General features: G+C 36.8%; 1 protein-coding gene across 1 annotated transcript in view; it reads right to left on the bottom strand.

Annotated features, from left to right (window-relative positions):
- Positions 1 to 5244: 5244 nt before the first annotated feature.
- Positions 5245 to 20074, bottom strand: part of LOC113098585 (prostaglandin F2 receptor negative regulator-like) — a 59601-nt gene continuing 44771 nt past the window's right edge. The window contains exons 7-9 of the mRNA XM_026263659.1: positions 19002 to 19109; positions 6478 to 6783; positions 5245 to 5585 (exon numbers count right to left, since the gene is read on the bottom strand). Coding sequence (XP_026119444.1) covers positions 5422 to 5585; positions 6478 to 6783; positions 19002 to 19109 — 578 coding nt within the window. The 3' untranslated portion in view covers positions 5245 to 5421. The remainder of the gene's footprint in view (positions 5586 to 6477; positions 6784 to 19001; positions 19110 to 20074) is intronic.

The raw sequence follows: 20074 nt of genomic DNA, 5'->3' as shown, positions 1-20074 counted from the left end.
ATTCGAAGGGAGGGGCTTAACATTAGGTCAGTTGAAACCGTTTTCATGCTCTTATGCCACACGTCCATTTTATCACACAGTCAAAAGCATCCTTAGTCAAAACTGTAATAATAGGATACTGGCGAAACAGATTTGCTAAAGGTTACAGTGCGTATTTGTTTTTGTAGCATTGAGCAATGTACAGTTACTAATCACAGTCATATTTGTTGATTTCTTGAAGACCTGTGATTGGCCATTGCATTCAAGACCAGATTCCAAATCTTCAATACTTATCTTGCTGGATCTCTCCACTGCTTTTGACACAGTTAACCACCAGATCCTCCTATCAACTGCAAAGAGCATCTTAGGAACCACACTCTATCTTTCAGATAGGTCCTTCAAGGTATCTTGGAGAGGTGATGTGTCCAAGACGCAACATCTAACTACGGGGCTGCCTCAGGGCTCTGTTCTTAGTCCACTTCTCTTCTTAGTCCACTTCTCTTCTCTTCTCTGTCTACATGGCATCATAGGTTCTGTCATTCAGAAACATGGCCTTTCATACCACTCCTATGCTGATGACACTCAATTCTATCTCTCATTCCATCCTGATGATCCGACGATAGCTGCTCACATCTCAGCTTGTCTAACAGACATTTCTTGGTGGATGAAGGACCATCACCTTCAGCTCAACCTTGCCAAGACAGAACTGCTTGTGGTTCCATCAAAACCATAATTTTATCACAATTTCACCATCCAGTTAGGCACATCAACTATAAAAGCCATAAATCTTGGAGTTCTTGGAGGTATGGTATGACCTGCCGAGAGAGCATTGCAATAGTCCAGCCTGAACAGAACAAGAGCTTGAAAAATGAGTTATGAAGCATGTTCCGAAAGAAGGGGTCTGATCTTTTTGATATTGAATAAAGCAAATCTACAGGACCGGGCAATTTTAGCAACGTGTTCTGAGAAAGTCAATTGATCATCAATCATAACTCCAACATTTCTAGCTGTTTTTGAAGGAGTTATGGTTTATGTGCCTAACTGGATGGTGAAATTGTGATGAAACAATGGTTTTGATGGAACCAGAAGTTCTTTATTCATCATTTTGTAGAAGTAATTTTTTAAAATCTTGTTTTAGAAAAGGTATATTGCCATCTTGTGCTAACCAAAGTGACTTGAACGCACACGATGTTGTAATTACAGCTTGCCAATGAGTAAATACTAAGTTTCCTGGAGGACTAGAACGAACCATAGCACTGCATCATTTCATACTGTACAAGTCTGACAGCATAAAAGGTTTCAAAACCCTGGGTAAAAGTGGTGCCAAATCCAAATTTTAAGTGTGAAATGTACCTTTATCTGGGGTTAAAAGCCATTTTAGAACAAGGCAAGGCAAGACTAAATTGCACATTTCGTACACAGTGGTAATTCAAAGTGCTTTACATAAAAGAAAGTACAAATCATGAAGAAAAATAACAATAACTAGGGTCAAGCTCAATGTGGAAAGCCTACGTATAAACCTATGTAAGAGAAGCTGGCATCGCTGGTTCATGATGGATAGATTTGTACCGAGCAGCAGACTGCCTTACAAGGAGAACTGGACCTGATTGTACACAGGCACATCGATCCAACATCAGTGTCAGTGTAGATTTATGTCAATTAAACTATTTATCCACTAATCTAAACAGTGTCATGTCAAAAACGTCCAGGGGCCATGTTTAAGTTCTTTAGAAGTGCAATTCTTGAAAAAATCTCAAATATTTTTGTAACAACTTCTTTATTTTTGACAGGCACTGGCATTATCTGAAAAAGCATATGCAATATTTTTGTTGCTACTGGCTTGAATGAAGTTTAGCACTCGGTTGCATTTTTGTTATTAGATTATTTATTTATTTTAGTTATTTTTTATTAACTTGGACCTTACCAAAAAAGAAAATAATAATAATAATAATAATAAAAATAATAATTAAAAAGCCAATTCTATCATTATTAATTCATCCTGAAGGTGTTCCAAATCTTTATGAATTACTTTTCTCTCTTGAATACAGAAGAAGATATTTTGAAGAATTTGGTAACATTTGATGGTAGCCATTGACTTTCATAATTCAGAAAAAAGTACTATGGAAGTCAATGGCTACTGTCTTCTGTTACCAACATTCTTCAATATATATCTATATTTTTTTTTTCATTTTTGGTTGAACTGTCTATATGTATATCGTGCAAAAACAAATAAAAAAATGCACAATATATGCTGGCACAGTCACTGACAGGTTCAATGAAAATCTGTTCACTTAATCCATTCCATGCCATCGTTTCTCACCATAGGTCAATTTACATTGTTTCCATGACATTGAAGACACCCAAAGATTCCTCTGTCTCCCTGAGCGCTTTAACATTTACACTGAGGAGCAGAGAGTGATGTTCTCATATCACCCCTGCCCTTAGTTTACCACTTTGCCCAGAGAGCTGCAGGACTTTACAGGGCACTGGAGGCCACACTGGATAATGAAACCATGTTTATGAGCTAATGACTTTATACCAGGAACCACCACACACATCCCAGGACATTTACAAAGATTGACTGAAAATGGCCAAACCAAATATTTGAGGTGACACTCTAACTAGTAATCCAATACTACAGTACTATGGTGTTTTTAAAAATGCCATGGTACATGATTATGATTATCATACAATACCTCATAAAAGTACCATTGCACTACAATGGCTGCACCAGTACACAGTTTCTGGGATGGTTTGGAAGAAGGATATATGTTTCTGTGTGAGGTTCAGGGTTGTCTCAAGAGCAGAACTGTACAGTTAATAACACATATAAGTGAGAGTGAATTCAAGTAGAGCAACAGAGGAAAGTAGAACATGCTGCAATACACAGCTTAGAAATTGCCCGTCGCAAACGTCTTTCTAGTCCCACACAGTTAATCAGAAGCAATTACAGCAGAAAAGTTGGAAAAACATGACAAAGAAAACATTTACTGTCATTTCCTTTGAGTACTATGAAGGTATTTCACATATGCGTAAAAAATATGTGATGCGATCATATAAAATTAAGCAGAGAAAAGGTGTGTGACTGAGGGTTTCATAAAGATATGCCAGAAAAACAACTTCTGTCATTTCTATGAACTTTCTATTTTAATCCTAAAAAAAGTATCAAGGTATCAATTTTGTATTCTACAAAAAATTGAAGTAGCACAACAGTTTTCAACGTTTATAATAATCAGAAATGTTTCTTGAGCAGGAAAATCAGTATATTAGAATGATTTCTGAAGGATCGTGTGATTTTGAAGAATGGATTAATGATACTGAAAATTCAGGTTTCATCACAGCAATAAATTACATTTTAACATATATTCATATAGAAAATAGCTATTTTATATTGTAATAACATTTCACAATATTACTGTTTTTACTGGATTTTTGTTTAAATAAAGGCAGCCTTGGGGAGCAAAAAATAAATGAATAAAAATATATGCATAGAGAAGCATGTGGCATTAAACAAATCACAATTCAGTATACTCGTATGCAAGATGAAGCAGATGAAATTTTAAATGTATTAATATTGAGTATAATTTATTTCTTTTTTAAAAACAAAATCACTGGACCATGACATCATATCCTGTTGCCCATATTCCTTCTAAACTAATTTTATAATAATTTTGCACGCTAATTTTTGTTATAGGTTAACCAGTTTATTATTGGTCACACATGTCACTAAATTTTTATTTCAACAACCCAGTCAATGACACAATCAAACACCAATCGTAATTCAGTATGCAAATAAATGCAGGTTCGAAGAACAATTGTATGATGACATCAACACAGTCATTTTAAATGGTGAACAATGTCAAAAGAAGTTTCAAATCTCAATCTTAATTTTCCTAGAAAGTATAAAGTTTACAAAACCGAAATAATAAATACCGAAGCACTCTCAAGGCTGAATAGATCTAGAGAACAAAGTCTTGGACTGAATTAGTGACAGAAGTTTAATACTGAGGAAAAGAGGTTGAAAACAAACCCAAACTAGAATGTTTGCAGAGCACAAACACTGTGAATTTCTACTAGCTATATGTTGGAGACTCAGCAGGAGCTGTTAGCCGATAGCTTTAGGAGTGAAGACAAAGTCCCTCAGAAGAAGAAAAAGGTCGACCAATGTCCTTGATTTGTCACTAAAGAGGAAAGTACTTGTTCTGGGGGTCTCATGGCCCTAATACACAGCAATGAGTGTTAGCTCTACTTGCTCCGTGAGCCGCAGGTGGAGGTGCAGAACTGTGGGCCAAGCTGTTAGCAGAGCTTCAAGACCAGGTCCAAGACACAGATTCAACCTAAGCAATCCCTGACCTCCATGTGACTCAAACCGCCCCATCTGTAGGAGTCAATGAGTTGATATTTCATTAGCCAAACTGCTTTCATGTGAATGTGGGGTGTGCGAGAATTGTGCATGGGACTTTCAACTATCTCTCTGTACCAAAGTTCTAGTTAGGAGGGTTGGTTTACAAAATACTTTTACCAATAAGGAACATTTATGACGAAAATCTTGAAAACATTATAAGTGGACCTCAGTGAACAGTACAAAATAATAAAAAGGCAGTTCGTGACCCTTTTAATTTATTGCTATGGAGTTGCTGATCAATTCCTAGGATGTTTCTAAACAGTTGTGAAGGAGTTTTAGATGGTTGTTCCAGTGTGATGTGGTTGCTAGGGTGTTGCTAGCTAGCTAAACATATGTGTCAGCCTAATACATGGAAACAGTTGATTATATATTATAACATTAGAAATGTGTTATTTATTTAAAAAATACTACTTATTTAAGAAAGCATCATATATTTAAATTCATGTTTAAAATCTAGTGTGACTGCCCCTGTCGCATTTCAGTTAACCCAGTTTATAATGGTTGACTAGTTAGCTTTTAGAGGGTGGGTTAGTCAGAGCCGGTAAACTCTGGAGAACAAAGCTGAATGGTACATACATTACAACACAAAATGTCACAGAATCAAAGATAAAATGTCGTCTTTCACATTGTGGCATGGGTTCAGCTCCTCCCATGTTTTGCAAAAAGAGAGAGCACCAGACTCAGAAGAATCACGGTAGAAATGAGTGTCTTTAAAACCCTGATCTGGAAGCAGACGGTCTCTTTGGAGCTTGAGTAATATAATCCTTCTGTCGATATATCAAAATCAGCTTGTTCTTGTCAAGTATTAAATCAGAGCGTAAAAAAAAATTTTTTTTGTTTGGCAGAAGGTTCATACAATATGTTCACCTGGCTGATACGAGAATGTGTTTAGTGCAATATCTGAGTGATTCTGTGGCCGTTGACTCTTGATTCAGTACTTATTTCCTCTGAGAATGTAGCTTCACAGGACACGTCCCAGCATCCATCAGTTGTCAACACGCCGTCCAGGTCGGCAGGGGACAACTGTTCTGTCTTTGTCAATCTATCTCCAGCTCCATGAGTTTGTTGTGAGCGCGTGGAGTAGGTGTCGTGGTTTTACAGCAGCAGTGAGCGCAGACTAGGCCCAGGACGAGAGAAGCAATGCCTACAGTCACCGAAGCACAGATCCCATAAAGCAAAGGCAGCTTCAATGAGTCCCACACTGAAAGAAGATCAAAATACACACAAAAATTTAGTGTCTATAAAAAAATAATAAAAAAAAAAAAATTATGGTTTAAAGGGCTTTTTAAAATGTATAAATGCATAAATAAATGAATTAGGTAGATGCATAAATAAATAAATTCATAAATAATAATGCATAAATACATAAACGTCTGTATAACAAATGTACAAATAAATAAATGCACAAATAAAACGAATAAAATGCTACTAGACTATTCCTCGATGAACAAAATGCACTAGATTTCATAATATCACACATTCAGGCTCCAACATGAATTGAGAAGTTTTGGATGAACGCAATCTTATCGTGGGAATGAGTGGCAAATGCTGGAGCCTCCCATTAACCTGTTAAATGTCACCCCGTCCCGTATACGGGACACCTACGTTGACTATACTATATTACAATCAAATTTAATCTAATCTTGACAAACTATATATCGTTGGAAAGGTCTAAGACTCCCAAATATATATTATACCAATATCTTTTGTTAAAAATTATGTAGGAAAAGTAATAGATCACTTTATGACAAGAGTGCACCCTCAGAAATCTACATTACAAAAGGAGCTTTGACCTTTGTTTAAAAATAAGACTTCCTCGTTGCCTTTTTCTCTATCACATTTTAGAAATCATCAGAAGTTATATATCACTTGAAAACATAAAATCTCAAAATTCAACCTTTAAAACCCATTTTAAAATCAGACATTGCATTACCATGTAAATGGCACATCAAAATCATGTTACAAAATATTTTCAGTCATGAATTAGAAAAATTTACGTTTGTATCATGCACATTCAAGTCTATCTTCAAAAACGTGAGTGACAGTTAACAGGTTAACGTATAAAATTTGTGAAACTTCACATCCAAACTCACATGCAAACTTAACATTGAGGAAGACTCTTTGTGAGGTGACCTCCGGTGCTTTGCTCCAGACCCCACTAGTGGTCGACCGGAACCAGGGGGTTGCGATGCAGAAATAGCCTCCTGCGTCACTGTCCTGTGTGCTGTGGATGTTAAAGGCAAATCTTCTGGGTCCCAGGCGCTCCAGGCTGCAGTCACTGCTGTCGTTGCGAGGGGCCTTGCGCACGATGCCCCAGCGGTCCATACTGGCTTGCAGGGACGTGCTGTTTGAGCCCCTCAGACGATTCAGAAACCACTTCATCTCGTACGCTACATCATCTGACAAGGAAGAAATGACAGAATTCTGATTAAAATGCACTGCAAAAAAAGCAGCAAATCTAAATAGAGTTGGTGTTGCTATAGAGTCGATACGGTTTACAGGTTTCATAGAAAGAGAATGATGTATGCCAAATGAGTCACTGTAGAAATTGAATACTTTAATGGTTGTGGACGAAATAGCTCAACACGAGAATCTACGCAAACGCAATGACGTGAAATAAAAAGTTGTGATGTTTTAAAGAAGAGTGGCTGGATTGAGTGCTGGAAACAGCAGATGATGGACACAGAATGGTAACAAGACTCTTACAGTCACACACATAGGTGTGTACTATAGTAATGTGCAGAATTCACAAGTATATATATAGTACAGCATTGAAAAACATATTTTCTCAGGTAACCTAAAATGTGCATCATTTAGTAACATCAAGGGTCAAATCAAATATAAATAGCACATTCAAGTAAAAAGTTACAAGTTAAAAAAAATTTTGTTTGTGCATTCTTAAGGTCTCTGCAATAAAAAAAAATAAAATAAAAAAAATGAGTGAACACTGCTTATGAAAATTCCTTCTCAATATAATACAATAACATTGTGTCATAAGAAAAAAATACATTTCTAATCTACCTCCATATGGAGTATAAAAAGCACAGGTTATTAAACCTAAACCTAACCCCCTAGATTAAAAAATACTACCAATGAGGACACATTTTAGCACTGCAAATTGACATAAAATAAATAAAATAATTAAAATAAATAAATTCCCTTCTTTTGAGATGCATTTATTTGAGGATCCAGCAGCAGTCTTTTCCCTTCATTAACACATACTGGTTCAAAGAACTAAAGATCAAGATGTGGCATGTCCTATAAAAATAAAGCTTTCTGTTTCCCATCGCTGGAACAGCATTGAAAGGCACATCTAGAAAGGCGCAGAGAAAGAGTGAAGGAGACAACTATAAAGCCACGATGGTCCCAAACTAGCAATTAGACTGACTGTATGACGCCCCACTGCTGTCAAACCCACGCATTGACTCAAAGACCTGAACACAACGGCCATCTTTCCCCATTACCAAGACAATGACTATGGGGAAGAAGAGGAAGACAGAGAAAATTAAAGGGAGAGAGAGAGAGAGAGAGAGAGAGGGAGAGGGAGAGAGAAAGAGATAATCAAGACATTGCAGGACATGTAATTGTTATTGCCCTTTCATAGATCAGGAAACTATCACACGTTCCTAACAATGCTGTAAACCCTAAAACAACTGTGAAGTATTATGATTTAACACTAGCACTACCGGAATTCTATAACTACTAGAACTGCCAATAGCGGTCATTTTGACTGTTCATACCAGACAGCAGTGAATGTCATTTTTGTCATGTTATATTTACTTCAAAGCTTCTATGGTCATGTTTTATGAAAAATGTGGGGTAATTTAAGCATACATAATATAATATGTTCGTGATATTATTGTGTAAGAGCTACTAGACCTCCCACAAAAGTGCATGCCGCAATTTGCTTTCCGCAATTTGCATCTGGCAAGCTGGAGATCAAAGTTTTTCACCGCAGTTAAAATGTTGTTTTTGAAAGTCAAAATGTCAACAAATATAAAATGAAGCAGAATATTTCGTTAGATAAAAACATATTGTGAATTTTGGAAATGATTACATCTGTCTTTATTCAATACATTTTGACTTTTGGAGTTTACAATGCTTTAGCATTATCGGAAATGTTTGGACCACACGAATCGGAAACAATTTTATGCAGCCTCTAATGAAAGCTAGAATGAATAAATAGTTCTGTTATATTATATCATTGTCAGACGAACTGTCAAGAGACCAAGAGACATCGCTCTCTGCTCCTCCATCAGACTCTGCATCATCAATGTTCTCAAGCAAGGATAAAACCTCAGTGACAGTCATTTTCTTTCTTGTTGCCATTTTGACGGTAAAGCTAAGTTTTAGCTTAGCAAAAGCATACAAAACTGCCAGAGAAAGGTTGCTAGGCAACAGCTACGCACATCTTTAACGGCGGGAAAAAGCGCTGAGGAGATACAACGCCTGTAATATGTGTGGTCAAATTGACTGCTATGGCCATTCAAGGTAGAAATACTCAGAACTCTTTTGTGTTTTGTAATTTTAATAAAATAACAATGTTAAAATAAAATTTACATTAATTTAAGAAAAGTCATGGAACTGTAGTTATATGGGTTTTATTTCAACAAAGTTATTACATTGCAAATCTTTAAAACGGTCAAAATGACTGCCTTGGTAGTTCTAGTGTTAAACAGCTTTACAGCTAATATAACACACAACTTTTAATAGAAGAATGAATGTAAATGCATTATTAGATAAATGCACAAATGCATGAATGAATGCACAAATAAATAAATGCATAAAAAAATGCATCAATGAATGTATCAATAAATAAATGCACAAATGCATTAATACATGCATAAATAAAATGCACAAATAAATTAATGCCCAAATTCATAAATAAATGCATAAATAAATTAAGTACACAGAGTTCTATTTCGGTAATGGCAGTGTTTTATCTTCATGACGTATCGAATCGTTTGAGATAGCGAGACACTCTCAAGCAGAAATGCTAATGGTCCATTATTCCTCCTACGAATTCCACGATGCCTTGTCCATCCTGAACTAATGTGTTTGGAACTTGACTGACAATAATGAGAAAGGGTCAGTGGCTGAAGCGGAGCAGGCATAGTGAGATAAAAGCTGACGGACACTTGCACACATCTGGCCTGAAGGAAGTCGTGAAAAGCCATTTGATTAAATGTGCTTAACCCCATTGATCTGCACGAGGGATCCTTACACATGGCAGTCCTCTGAATGTGAAAAGTTTCATTATTCTGTTTGTCTTTGTAATCTTTATCAAATGAACTGTCAACCTCAGAACAATTTTTATTTTTTTTCACCTGTGGAGAAACAAACCTCACTGACCGATAAGATATTTATAGTCTAAAGTCAATTATATGTGTTTTTCATAATATTTATAACCTATTAAACAAAATGTAAAATTACATTTTTATATCATGTCTACCTGTCTGTAAGCATACAGTCGTGAGTTTCTGTTCGATGTCGGCAGAACCGCATATTTACAGTTAAACTCCACGCACGCGGAACAGCTACGGGATCTCAGTCTGCTACAGAGGCCTTCACCATTACCGACCCCCACTACTGTATCTCGCCCACAGCGGAGGCGCCACAAGCGGTGTGAGAGGACGCAGAAAAGGGGGAAGGGCGGAGGTATCTGGGCTAGGCTAGCGGCTAACCCACACAAGCCATCTATCCCCACCATCGTACTGGCTAACGTACGCTCGTTGGACAATAAACTGGTTTACATTTGATTACTAAGCTCAACTTAGAGCACTGTAAGAGACTGTTGTGTTTTTGTGTTCACAGAAACATGGCTCAGCAACAGCGTTCCAGACGGCGCTATTCAGCTCGACCAGCTGATATGCTATCGAGCGGACAGAGCTCTCGTTGCGGGAGGAAAAACCCACGGCAGCGGTCTTTGTGTTAACATCAATGACGCATGGTGCCGCGATACTGTTGTGATCAGCAAACACTGCTCACCTCTGGTGGAGTTTATGAATATTAAGTGCCGGTCGTTCTATCTGCCGAGGGAATATACTGCTATACTGCTCATTTCGGTGTACATTCCCCCATTCAACATCATCAGCAACAGGAACGACGCACTAAATGAACTGTACCAGCACATCAGTGAGCAGCAGACAACACACTGATGCTTTTCTCGTCATAGCTGGGGATTTCAACCATGCTGACTTAAAGAGTGTGTTTCCAAAAATACACCAACACATTAACTTTCCAACACGAGGTAATAACATTTTGGACTTTGTTTACACCACAGAGAGAGGAGCTTACAAAGCCCTCCCCCTCCCCCACCTCGGAGCCTCAGACCACATCACTGTCATGCTAATGCCTGCATACAGACCACTCATTAAAAGTCGCCAAACCATTTCAAAAACAGATTAAAGTGTGGCCAGAAGGATCATCAGAGGTTCTTCAAGACTGCTTCAACACAACTGTCTGGGACATGTCTAAGCAGGCTGCCACATTCAATAACACCACTGACCTCCAGGACTACTCAGAGACTGTCACTGCCTACATCAACAAGTGTATTGATGATGTAACGGTCACAAAAACCATCACTGTCCGGGCCAGAACACAGAACGCTGCCTTCAGAGCTGGAAATGAGGTGGGCCTGAGGTGACAGCCAGGGCCAACCTGTCCCGCGGCATCAGAGAGGATAAGAGACAACACTCCAGGAGGATAGCTCATCAATTCAACGACAGCAGAGACACTAGGAACCTGTGGCAGGGGATACAGACCATTACGGACTACAAGCCCCCACCACGGACCAGTGACAACAACATCTCTCTGCTAAATCAGATGAACACCTTCTTTGCTCGCTTTGAGCAACAAAACAGCACCACTGCACAGAAGACTCCACCTCCTCCCGGCGACCAGGTGATAACGTTGACCCCAGACAGTGTGAGGAGATCCTTCAGCAGGATCAATGCCCGCAAAGCTCCGGGTCCTGACAACATCCCTGGGCGTGTACTGAAAGTCTGTGCAGCAGAACTCACTGATGTCTTCACAGACATTTTCAACATCTCACTGAGTCAGGCTGTTGTTCCCACATGTTTTAAAACTACCACCATCATTCCAGTCCCGAAGAAGCCATCTCCATCCTGCTTCAATGACTACCGTCCTGTTGCACTTACCCCCATCCTCATGAAGTGCTTTTAATGGCTAGTCATGCACCACATCAAGTCTGCCCTCCCCCCCTCCCTGGACCCCTTCCACTTTGCATATCGGTCCAACCGCTCGACCGATGATGGACAAAAAGGACTCATATGTCAGAATGCTGTTCATTAACTTCAGTTCAGCATGAGAAGATGAAGGAGATTGTTGTTGACTTCAGGAGAGTGCACACTCAGCACGTTCCTCTGACCATAAACGGTGCGACTGTGGAGAGAGTGAGCAGCACCAAGTTCCTGGGTGTGCACATCACAGAGGACCTCTCCTGGACTGAAAACACAGCAGCACTGGCCAAGAAATCAAATCAGCATCTCTACTTCCTCCGCAAACTGAGGAAAGCCAGAGCCCCGCCCCCCATCATGTACACCTTCTACAGAGACACCATCGAGAGCATCCTGTCGAGCTGCATCACTGTGTGGTATGGCGCCTGCAACGCGTCCTGCCGAAAGACTCTGCAATGCATAGTGAGAGCAGCTAAGAAGATCATTGGTGTCTCTCTCCCCTCCCTCCAGAACATTTAAGGAACCCGTCTCACTCACAAAGCCTTCTGCATGGCAGGTGATCCAACTCACCCACCACACAGCTTCTTCAGCCTGCTGCCATCAGGGAGGAGACTGTGGAGTCTCCAGGCCAAGACCAGCAGACTGAAGGACAGCTTCATCCACCAGGCTGTCAGGAAGCTGAACTCACTCCCGAACTTGCCTCCCCTCTTCTGCCCCAGCCACCACTGAACTATGTGTGACGCAATTTTGATTATCTGTATGTATGTACTGTACATGTGGAAGAATTGACAATAAAGCAGACTTGAACTTGAACTTGAATCATGAACATGAACATGTCTGGAGGAAGAACCAAAGGCATGTCAGTGTGATTCAGATGCAGAAGCTTGACTAGAACCTGCTCTTTTCAGGGACTGCAGATACACAGAGCCTTACATAAGAGACAAAAGATGGTAATGAAGCCCCGCAGCCGAGGAGAAGTACATTCTGTTCATCCCCTAAGATTACTTAGGGGAAGTCGTGGCCTATTGGTTAGAGATTCGGACTGAAGTGCCCACTGAACCCCCAACTGCCCCCTGGGGGCCGCAGCATAAATGGTTGCCCATTGCTCTGGGTGTGTGTTCATTGCTGTTTGTAACCACTTTTGATGGGTTAAATGCAGAGCACGAATTCCCGAGTATGGGTCAACATACTTGGCCACATGTCACTTCACTTTCACTTTACTATGTTACTGATGTGGCAAGACTTTGTCCTTAGGAGAAAATAAAGCAGTGGAGAATGAGAGCTGTTAGACGAATGACAGATTACAACAAGTTAAAGCATCCTTACAGGTAAAACAACACAGCAGGATTGAAGAAAAGTTGTTTGTACTACAGTTGACACAATCTGATCTCTACAAGAGATGATAATACTGTAACACACTCATAAACTCATAATAAAATACATACAGACTCATAAACACATTGAAAAGAAAACTCACAAAAGATCTCACTGTGTCCTTATGAGTGTTGTTACTGTTAACTAATGAAAATTGTTAACTGAAGTTAAATTATTAAATGAAAACCTTAAACTTAAGAAACTTTGAAATGTTGCCTTGGCAGCTAAATGAAATAAATAAGGTTAATTTGAAGTTTAAAAATTACCTAAATAAAAAGTGAAATACAAATTATATTTAAAAACAAACAAAACTGACAAAAGCATATAACAACTATTTTAAAAAAGTAAAAATAAAATTACATTTTGCAATTTTGACCTTTTCTCAGAATTGCATGAAAAAGTCAGAATTGCGATATATAAACTCAGGCTAAAAAGTTAGAATTGTGTAATAAAAACTCAATTTTTGAGATTAAAAGTCAGAATTGTGAGATAAAAATGAAATGTTAGATCAAATGTCAGAATTGTGAGACATAAACCTATTAAAAAAAATAATAATAAATGCAAGGAGGAAAAAAAACACATAATTTTTTATTATTATTATTTATTTATTTTTTATGGCGCAAATAAGCTTTCATAATTCTGGTACTGGCTTCTCCACAAAAAACGCATGTGATATTAATCAAAACTAGGTAACTTGAAACAAAGCAGCCTATATTTTGAGATCTTCTGAAAGGAACCTAAACTAAAACTAAAAAATAACAGGTTATGATATGAAGTATAAACATAACAACACAACAGGCAAAGCACTAAAATAATAGTAAAAACTAAAATAATAGTGCAGGTCACCTTGTGCAGTCATCAAGTGGTTTTAATCAAACAACAAAAAATATAAAGTGCTTTATATTAACATCTTTTATATTGATCTACAGACAATACAATAACTCTTTGAACTGCATCTAATTAATACATGCCGTCTTGATTTTCAGGCAGCATGACATGTTGCTGCATGCTTAAAAACACAGAATGTGACCCAGTTTCACATGACATCAGTCTTTTCCCAACATTAAACATTAATTTCCAAATTTGTGCTGCAATAAAGGCAAGCACAGACATGTTTGAACTCATTTAGACTCATTTATTGCCTCATTTTGACCAACATTTAACCTCCAACAGGTTTCAAATATAACAGCAACCTGCCTGAAATCTGGATTACAAAAATTATAAAATTGTATTAATTATAAAATGTCGCAAGATAATTTGGCCACTTGACTTCCTTTCTTTCCTTTTTACCCTAAGACTTACAAAAACGTACAAATTAAAAAAATATATCACTAAATATATAAAATAAATATGAAAATATTTTTTAAATGAAGATAATGTGCAACCAGCTGATCATAACTGCGTTAAGTGTTAAGGAATTATTTAGCAAATTAGTTTCAAGTACAATTTGCAAAAGTAACTTATTAAACCAGCCCTATTTGATATTAATTTGCATTATGCACTGAACTGTGACAGTGGCAGATGGTATAAACAAATCAAATAAAGTCACAAGTTCATTAAAGTACTTGAATCAGTGAACTCAAATGACTGCTTACAAATCAATGTGTAAAAGACCTCATAGTACAGTATGTCGTGAAAAGAAAGCTCATTGTGCTTTGGAAATTAAATTAGTACTGAGGCTTGGGTTTGGAACAAAACATAAATTATATAAACTTATTAAAAATGAAACTAAAATAATGCTGTTATCTCTGATCTCCAGATCATTGCTATTCACAGATGATAATAAATAAATAAATACATAAATGAATGAACATGCTACTGTCCACTTTGTTTGTAATAAAATCTCATTAAAGATATTGCAGTTATAAAAGGTCCTGACTGCAAAATGAAATAAAAAGAGCTAGTTTTGTTGTAATGGATCTGTATTTGTCTATATATCTCTCAACAATTCTCTAATTTTACAGCACATATGAGCCAAAATGTCTGAATCAAGGTATACTGGATGAAGACGACCAAAACTTTATGATTGTTGTGATACTATCACTTGAGCAAATTTACTCCTGAACATATGAACTATCATCATATAAACACACCTAAAGGAAGTAAAACACGAAATTGGATGATAAATCAACAGTAAAGTGTTGAATGACACAATGAAGCAATGACTGTCTGATCTTTAGGGCATTAAAAAAAAAAATAAAACACTGCAGAATAAAGCATTAGAATAGAAAATCCTGCTAGATGTCAACAAACCGGTTAGAACCTAAAAGATGGGTAACACACGCATACACACACAAACACAAACAGGAAGCTTTTGTTTCTTTTGTCAACTTTTCATCCAGATGCAACACATGGGCACACAAGCACATCTGCTGTTAGCTGATCTGTTGTTATTACACAAAGCTCATGTTGGTCTCGCTATGAATGGGTTGATTTGGGCTGATGTGTGAAACATCTCAGGAACAGGGTTTTCGTGATTTTTTACAGCTGTTATGAAGAAAATAGTGTTTAAGGTGGTGTGCGATATCAAAATTTTTGAACGTTGAGGATTAAAATGACTCCACAATTTGCTTATAAAGAAATATTGTAGTATCATGTGTAGGGCACATTCTATCAGTTGCAGTACTACTCAATCTACTATACAATGTGACATACATTCACATCAAATGTTAAATCAGTGGTAAAGTTACACTCAAGGGACACTGCACTTATTCGCAATCACAAAAGTAAATTATTTGTATTTGTTTAAAGCCTTGCCGGTTAAACATTTAATTTGCATGCCGTTCTGACATGTGCTTTTTCTGAGCATGTACACCTGAAGTGTGTGCAAGTCTGTCAAACGGTGCCTAAAAACTGGATTAAGTTATCTTTCGCGTCTGATTGTGCTAATACAATCAAAAAAAAGAAAAACATGGTTTACATATAATCACAGTTGGTTATGTCTAAAGAGAAAGTAAACGATTGAGAGAAAAAAAAATGGATGCATGCCTGTATATTAAATGTGTTCGGCTCTTAAAGTGACAGCAGACTCATAATACTAAACATGCTGCTGCTTGTTATTAAAGGGATAGTTTACCAAAAAAAGTGAGTGAGTGACGTGACATTCAGCCAAGTATGGTGACCCATACTCAGAATTCGTGCTCTGCATTTAACCCATCCAAAGTGCACACACACAGAGCAGTGAACACACACACACACACACACACTGTGAACACACACCCGGAGCAGTGGGCAGCCATTTATGCTGCGATGCCCGGGGAGCAATTGGGGGTTCAGTGCCTTGCTCAAGTGCACCTAAGTCATGTTATTGCCAGCCCAAGATTCAAACCTACAACCCTCGGGTTAGCAGTCAAACTCTCTAACCACTAGGCCACGACTTCCCCAAGACACAAAATAAATTCTGTCATTATTTACTCAATCTCACGTTGTCCCAAACCTGTATTCATTTCTTTCTTGTGCTGAACACAAAAAAATATATTTTGAAGAATGTGGGTAACCAAACAGTTGTTGGTCTCCCCTGAATTTGATAGCTGAGGACCAACAACGGTTTGGTTACCCACATTCTTCAAAATAACATTTGTGTTGGACAGAAGAAAGAAACTCATTCAGATTTAGATACTCAACTTGAGAGTGAGTAAATGATGACAGAATTTTCATTTTTGGGTGAACATCTGATGTTGGTACAGTACTCTCAGAAAAAAAAAAAAACTTATAATAATTGAAGTGAAGTTTTCAAGGTATCTGGTCACAAAAAAAAAAAAAACAAAAAAAAACATTTGTTACATGTTGATTTCAGGAGCAACTATATTATTACATTAACAATCAATATTTCCAGCTCAAAAAAACAAAACAAAAACATGATTTTGTAGGCATAAACTCAAGAACACTTTGTATGTATTATACAATACAAAAACATTTTATATCTGAGAAACGAAATTAAGCAAATTATAAATATCTACACATATTTGCGAACAGAGTATTTCACTGTAAACACTGGTCTAAACATTCTTAGACTCTTACATTCATAGTGTTACAGTGTTAACATTTGTATTACTTTTATATCATGTTGTTTTATATTTTATAGAATAAAAAAAAAAAAAAAAAAACAAAAAAAAAAAAAACCTTGTGCCGTGATATTTTTAGATGCAATGAAATGGAACATATCTCAAAAGGTTTCAATTGATTTCATACACTTAGTCAGGATTTAGAGTTTGGGAAAAGTCTAACTAGTAAAATAAGCTATTACACAATATTACAATAACAACTAATGCAAGTAATAAGGCATGACTTACTCATCATAAATCATCTCCTCCGCTGATCAAGCCACGCGTCGCATCGCGTTCTTCTTCTGAGGTAAATTGTAGCTTATTCCTCTCAGTGTGTCTTCTTCCAGAAACGAAAAGTATCCAAGATGAACTTGATGAATCTTCAGGCTTTGTTTACGGAAGTGATGTGGGCATTTACAGGCTCATGCGTCTCACATGGATGATAACAGTATGAATAGCGAATGCTGCACATGGGTGTTATCGCATTAAAGATAATGAGCTCAGATGGGAAAGACCAGAATGCACATTGGTTTCATTCAGATTATTTTATCAGAGAATATCTGTTTTGGACATGACTTACTTAACCCTTTAACGCATACGATCACACCGGTGTGATAAGAACTTTCAGTGCTTCACGTCATCAACTGCTGAATTTAAATCTGCTTTCGTGCTTTGAATGACACAGAGCCAGATCAGACACGATGAGCACGTTTTCAACCATATAATGCTTATTTTAGGTTTCAGATATTTAAATACACATGAGTACTAGCAAAAACATACATTTACTGTTCATAAAATATATGCTGATGTCTGTGGAAACGGCAATAATGATCCCTACAAATATAATCTGACAACAATGTTTTTATTGATATCATATCAGACTGTGTGTGTAACTAAAGTTTACTCTGCTCTTCTCCCAGTTTACTGGAGACTTTAACGTGCTTCGGAAGGAGAGGATGAATGTGCGTGATGTAAATCCCACAGCTCGGATTCAGTGCGAACTAACATTATTTGCACATATTTCAGAATCGGAATATCAGATATACCATAATATAGTGTGTATGTTTGGGAACATTTTAAATAGGAAAAACTAAATAAAAGCGATCCATGTTTCATACCAGAGACATACAGATCTATTTTGGCTGTGTTGTGTCACATGACAAGCATGACGTGTCGCCATTGAAACAATAAGGCAAAAACTCACGCCGGGGTCTCAGTTAGGATATTTTAAACTCACGTGCCAAAGGGTTATTTTAAAAGATGACCCTTCGAGCTTTCCATAGATATGTTTCTCATGTCTGTGTTAAGTATTCGCTGAGTTTGGCTTCATTTTTGTGATGGGTTTGAAAGCGCACCCTGTTTGTTTTCTTTATTTTACAAAAGCACAATCTTTTATTGATATTGTGAGTGTACACCAATAAAAGTAGACCCTTCACAGATTCAAATGATGTATTGCTCTTATCTGTATAAACACAAAGTATTAATTTAAGTTCATTTCAGCATATCAGGAAAAAAATGTCCCAAAATGTGCCGGTGCGTTCATCGATCCCAGAGGGTTAATACAGTTGCTTTAATTAGAATCAATGTATAAATTATACAGTGAAGTGTATATAGTGGTTTATTTTTATGTTTGTTCAATTTCTTGAACTGTTAAATACACCTACCGTACCTGACTGCACCCATTCACTGCAGAGGATCCATTGGTGGTTATGTAATGCAAGTTAAGTGATGCTAATTTACTCCAAATCTAATGAACAAACAAACCCATCTACATCTTGGATTGCCTGAGGGTGAGGACATGTCCTGCACATTTTCATTTTTAGATTAACTATTCCTTCAAAACAAGATACATTTTTGTGCTATGTTAATGCTTAAAGAAGCAAACTATGACATTTAAAATGCTTAAACTGAAAATTAATTTCATACTGGCAGTTTAATTAGTATTCATTTGTGTTATTTCATTTGTGTGTTGATGAGAAAGAAACGTGTGGAACTTGCCTGCAGTGGGAGACGTGCCAGTAACACTGACGTCACACTCCATCTTCACAGTTTCCCAGGGGAAAACACTCGTTAAGTCTGGACTGATGGACAAATCAAATGTGGGACCTTGTAGGAAATGATAAAATGGGAAAAAATAGCATCATTTAAGTCTTATATGATAGATATATTAAAGGATACTGCATACTGAGCATTATATTTATTATATACACCCTGCTGTTCAAAAGTTTGAAGTCAGTAATATCATCATCATCATCATCATTATTATTATTATTATTATTATTAATTTTTATTTTTATTTGTAAAAGCACTTTTCTCAAACCCAAAGAGTTATAAGAAGAAAAAAAAATCAACACCACACACAATAAAATAATAAAAACAGGTTATGTACTTATTCTTGATTATCTCACCCCAAAATGTAAACTCCATCATAACTATAACCACACACACACACACACACACACACACACACACACACACACACACATATATATATATATATATATATATATATATATACATATATATATATATATATATACACACACACACACACACACACACACACACATACAATTAAAACAAAATTACAGAAGCTTAAATTTATTGTAAAGAAAATAAAGTTAATTTAAATAAGCAGTTAACTCAAGCAACAGTGTAGCCAGCTAAGATGTTCTAAAAGGCTATTTCAAAATACTACATAAACATCACAGGCTAATACACAGCCATTGACCTGTGATTTTTACCTCTATATTGATATTTTTCTGCTCATCTTCTTTGCCTCGCTTCCTGCATTGTGCTCCTGATAATTACATTTTTTCACTATTTTTTATTTATTTATTTTACTTTAAGATAAAATAAAAGGCAAAACTATTTTAACTGCATGGGGCATGCATAATTAATGCATTATGATGATGTATTATATGCAATGAGGCAGAACTTGTTTAAATCATTCCAACATGGAATGTTGTCAAATTTTATTTTTCAGTGATGTCAAATTTATTTTATTTTCATATTATTTTAATCAGTTGGATGATCGATCGGTACAAAAATTACGTTAACTGTCAGAAATT

Source organism: Carassius auratus, chromosome 1, assembly GCF_003368295.1.
Source record: "Carassius auratus strain Wakin chromosome 1, ASM336829v1, whole genome shotgun sequence".
NCBI lineage: Eukaryota > Metazoa > Chordata > Actinopteri > Cypriniformes > Cyprinidae > Carassius > Carassius auratus.
The sequence above is the reverse complement of the archived record's forward strand: the minus strand, read 5'-3'. Positions and strand labels throughout refer to the sequence as shown.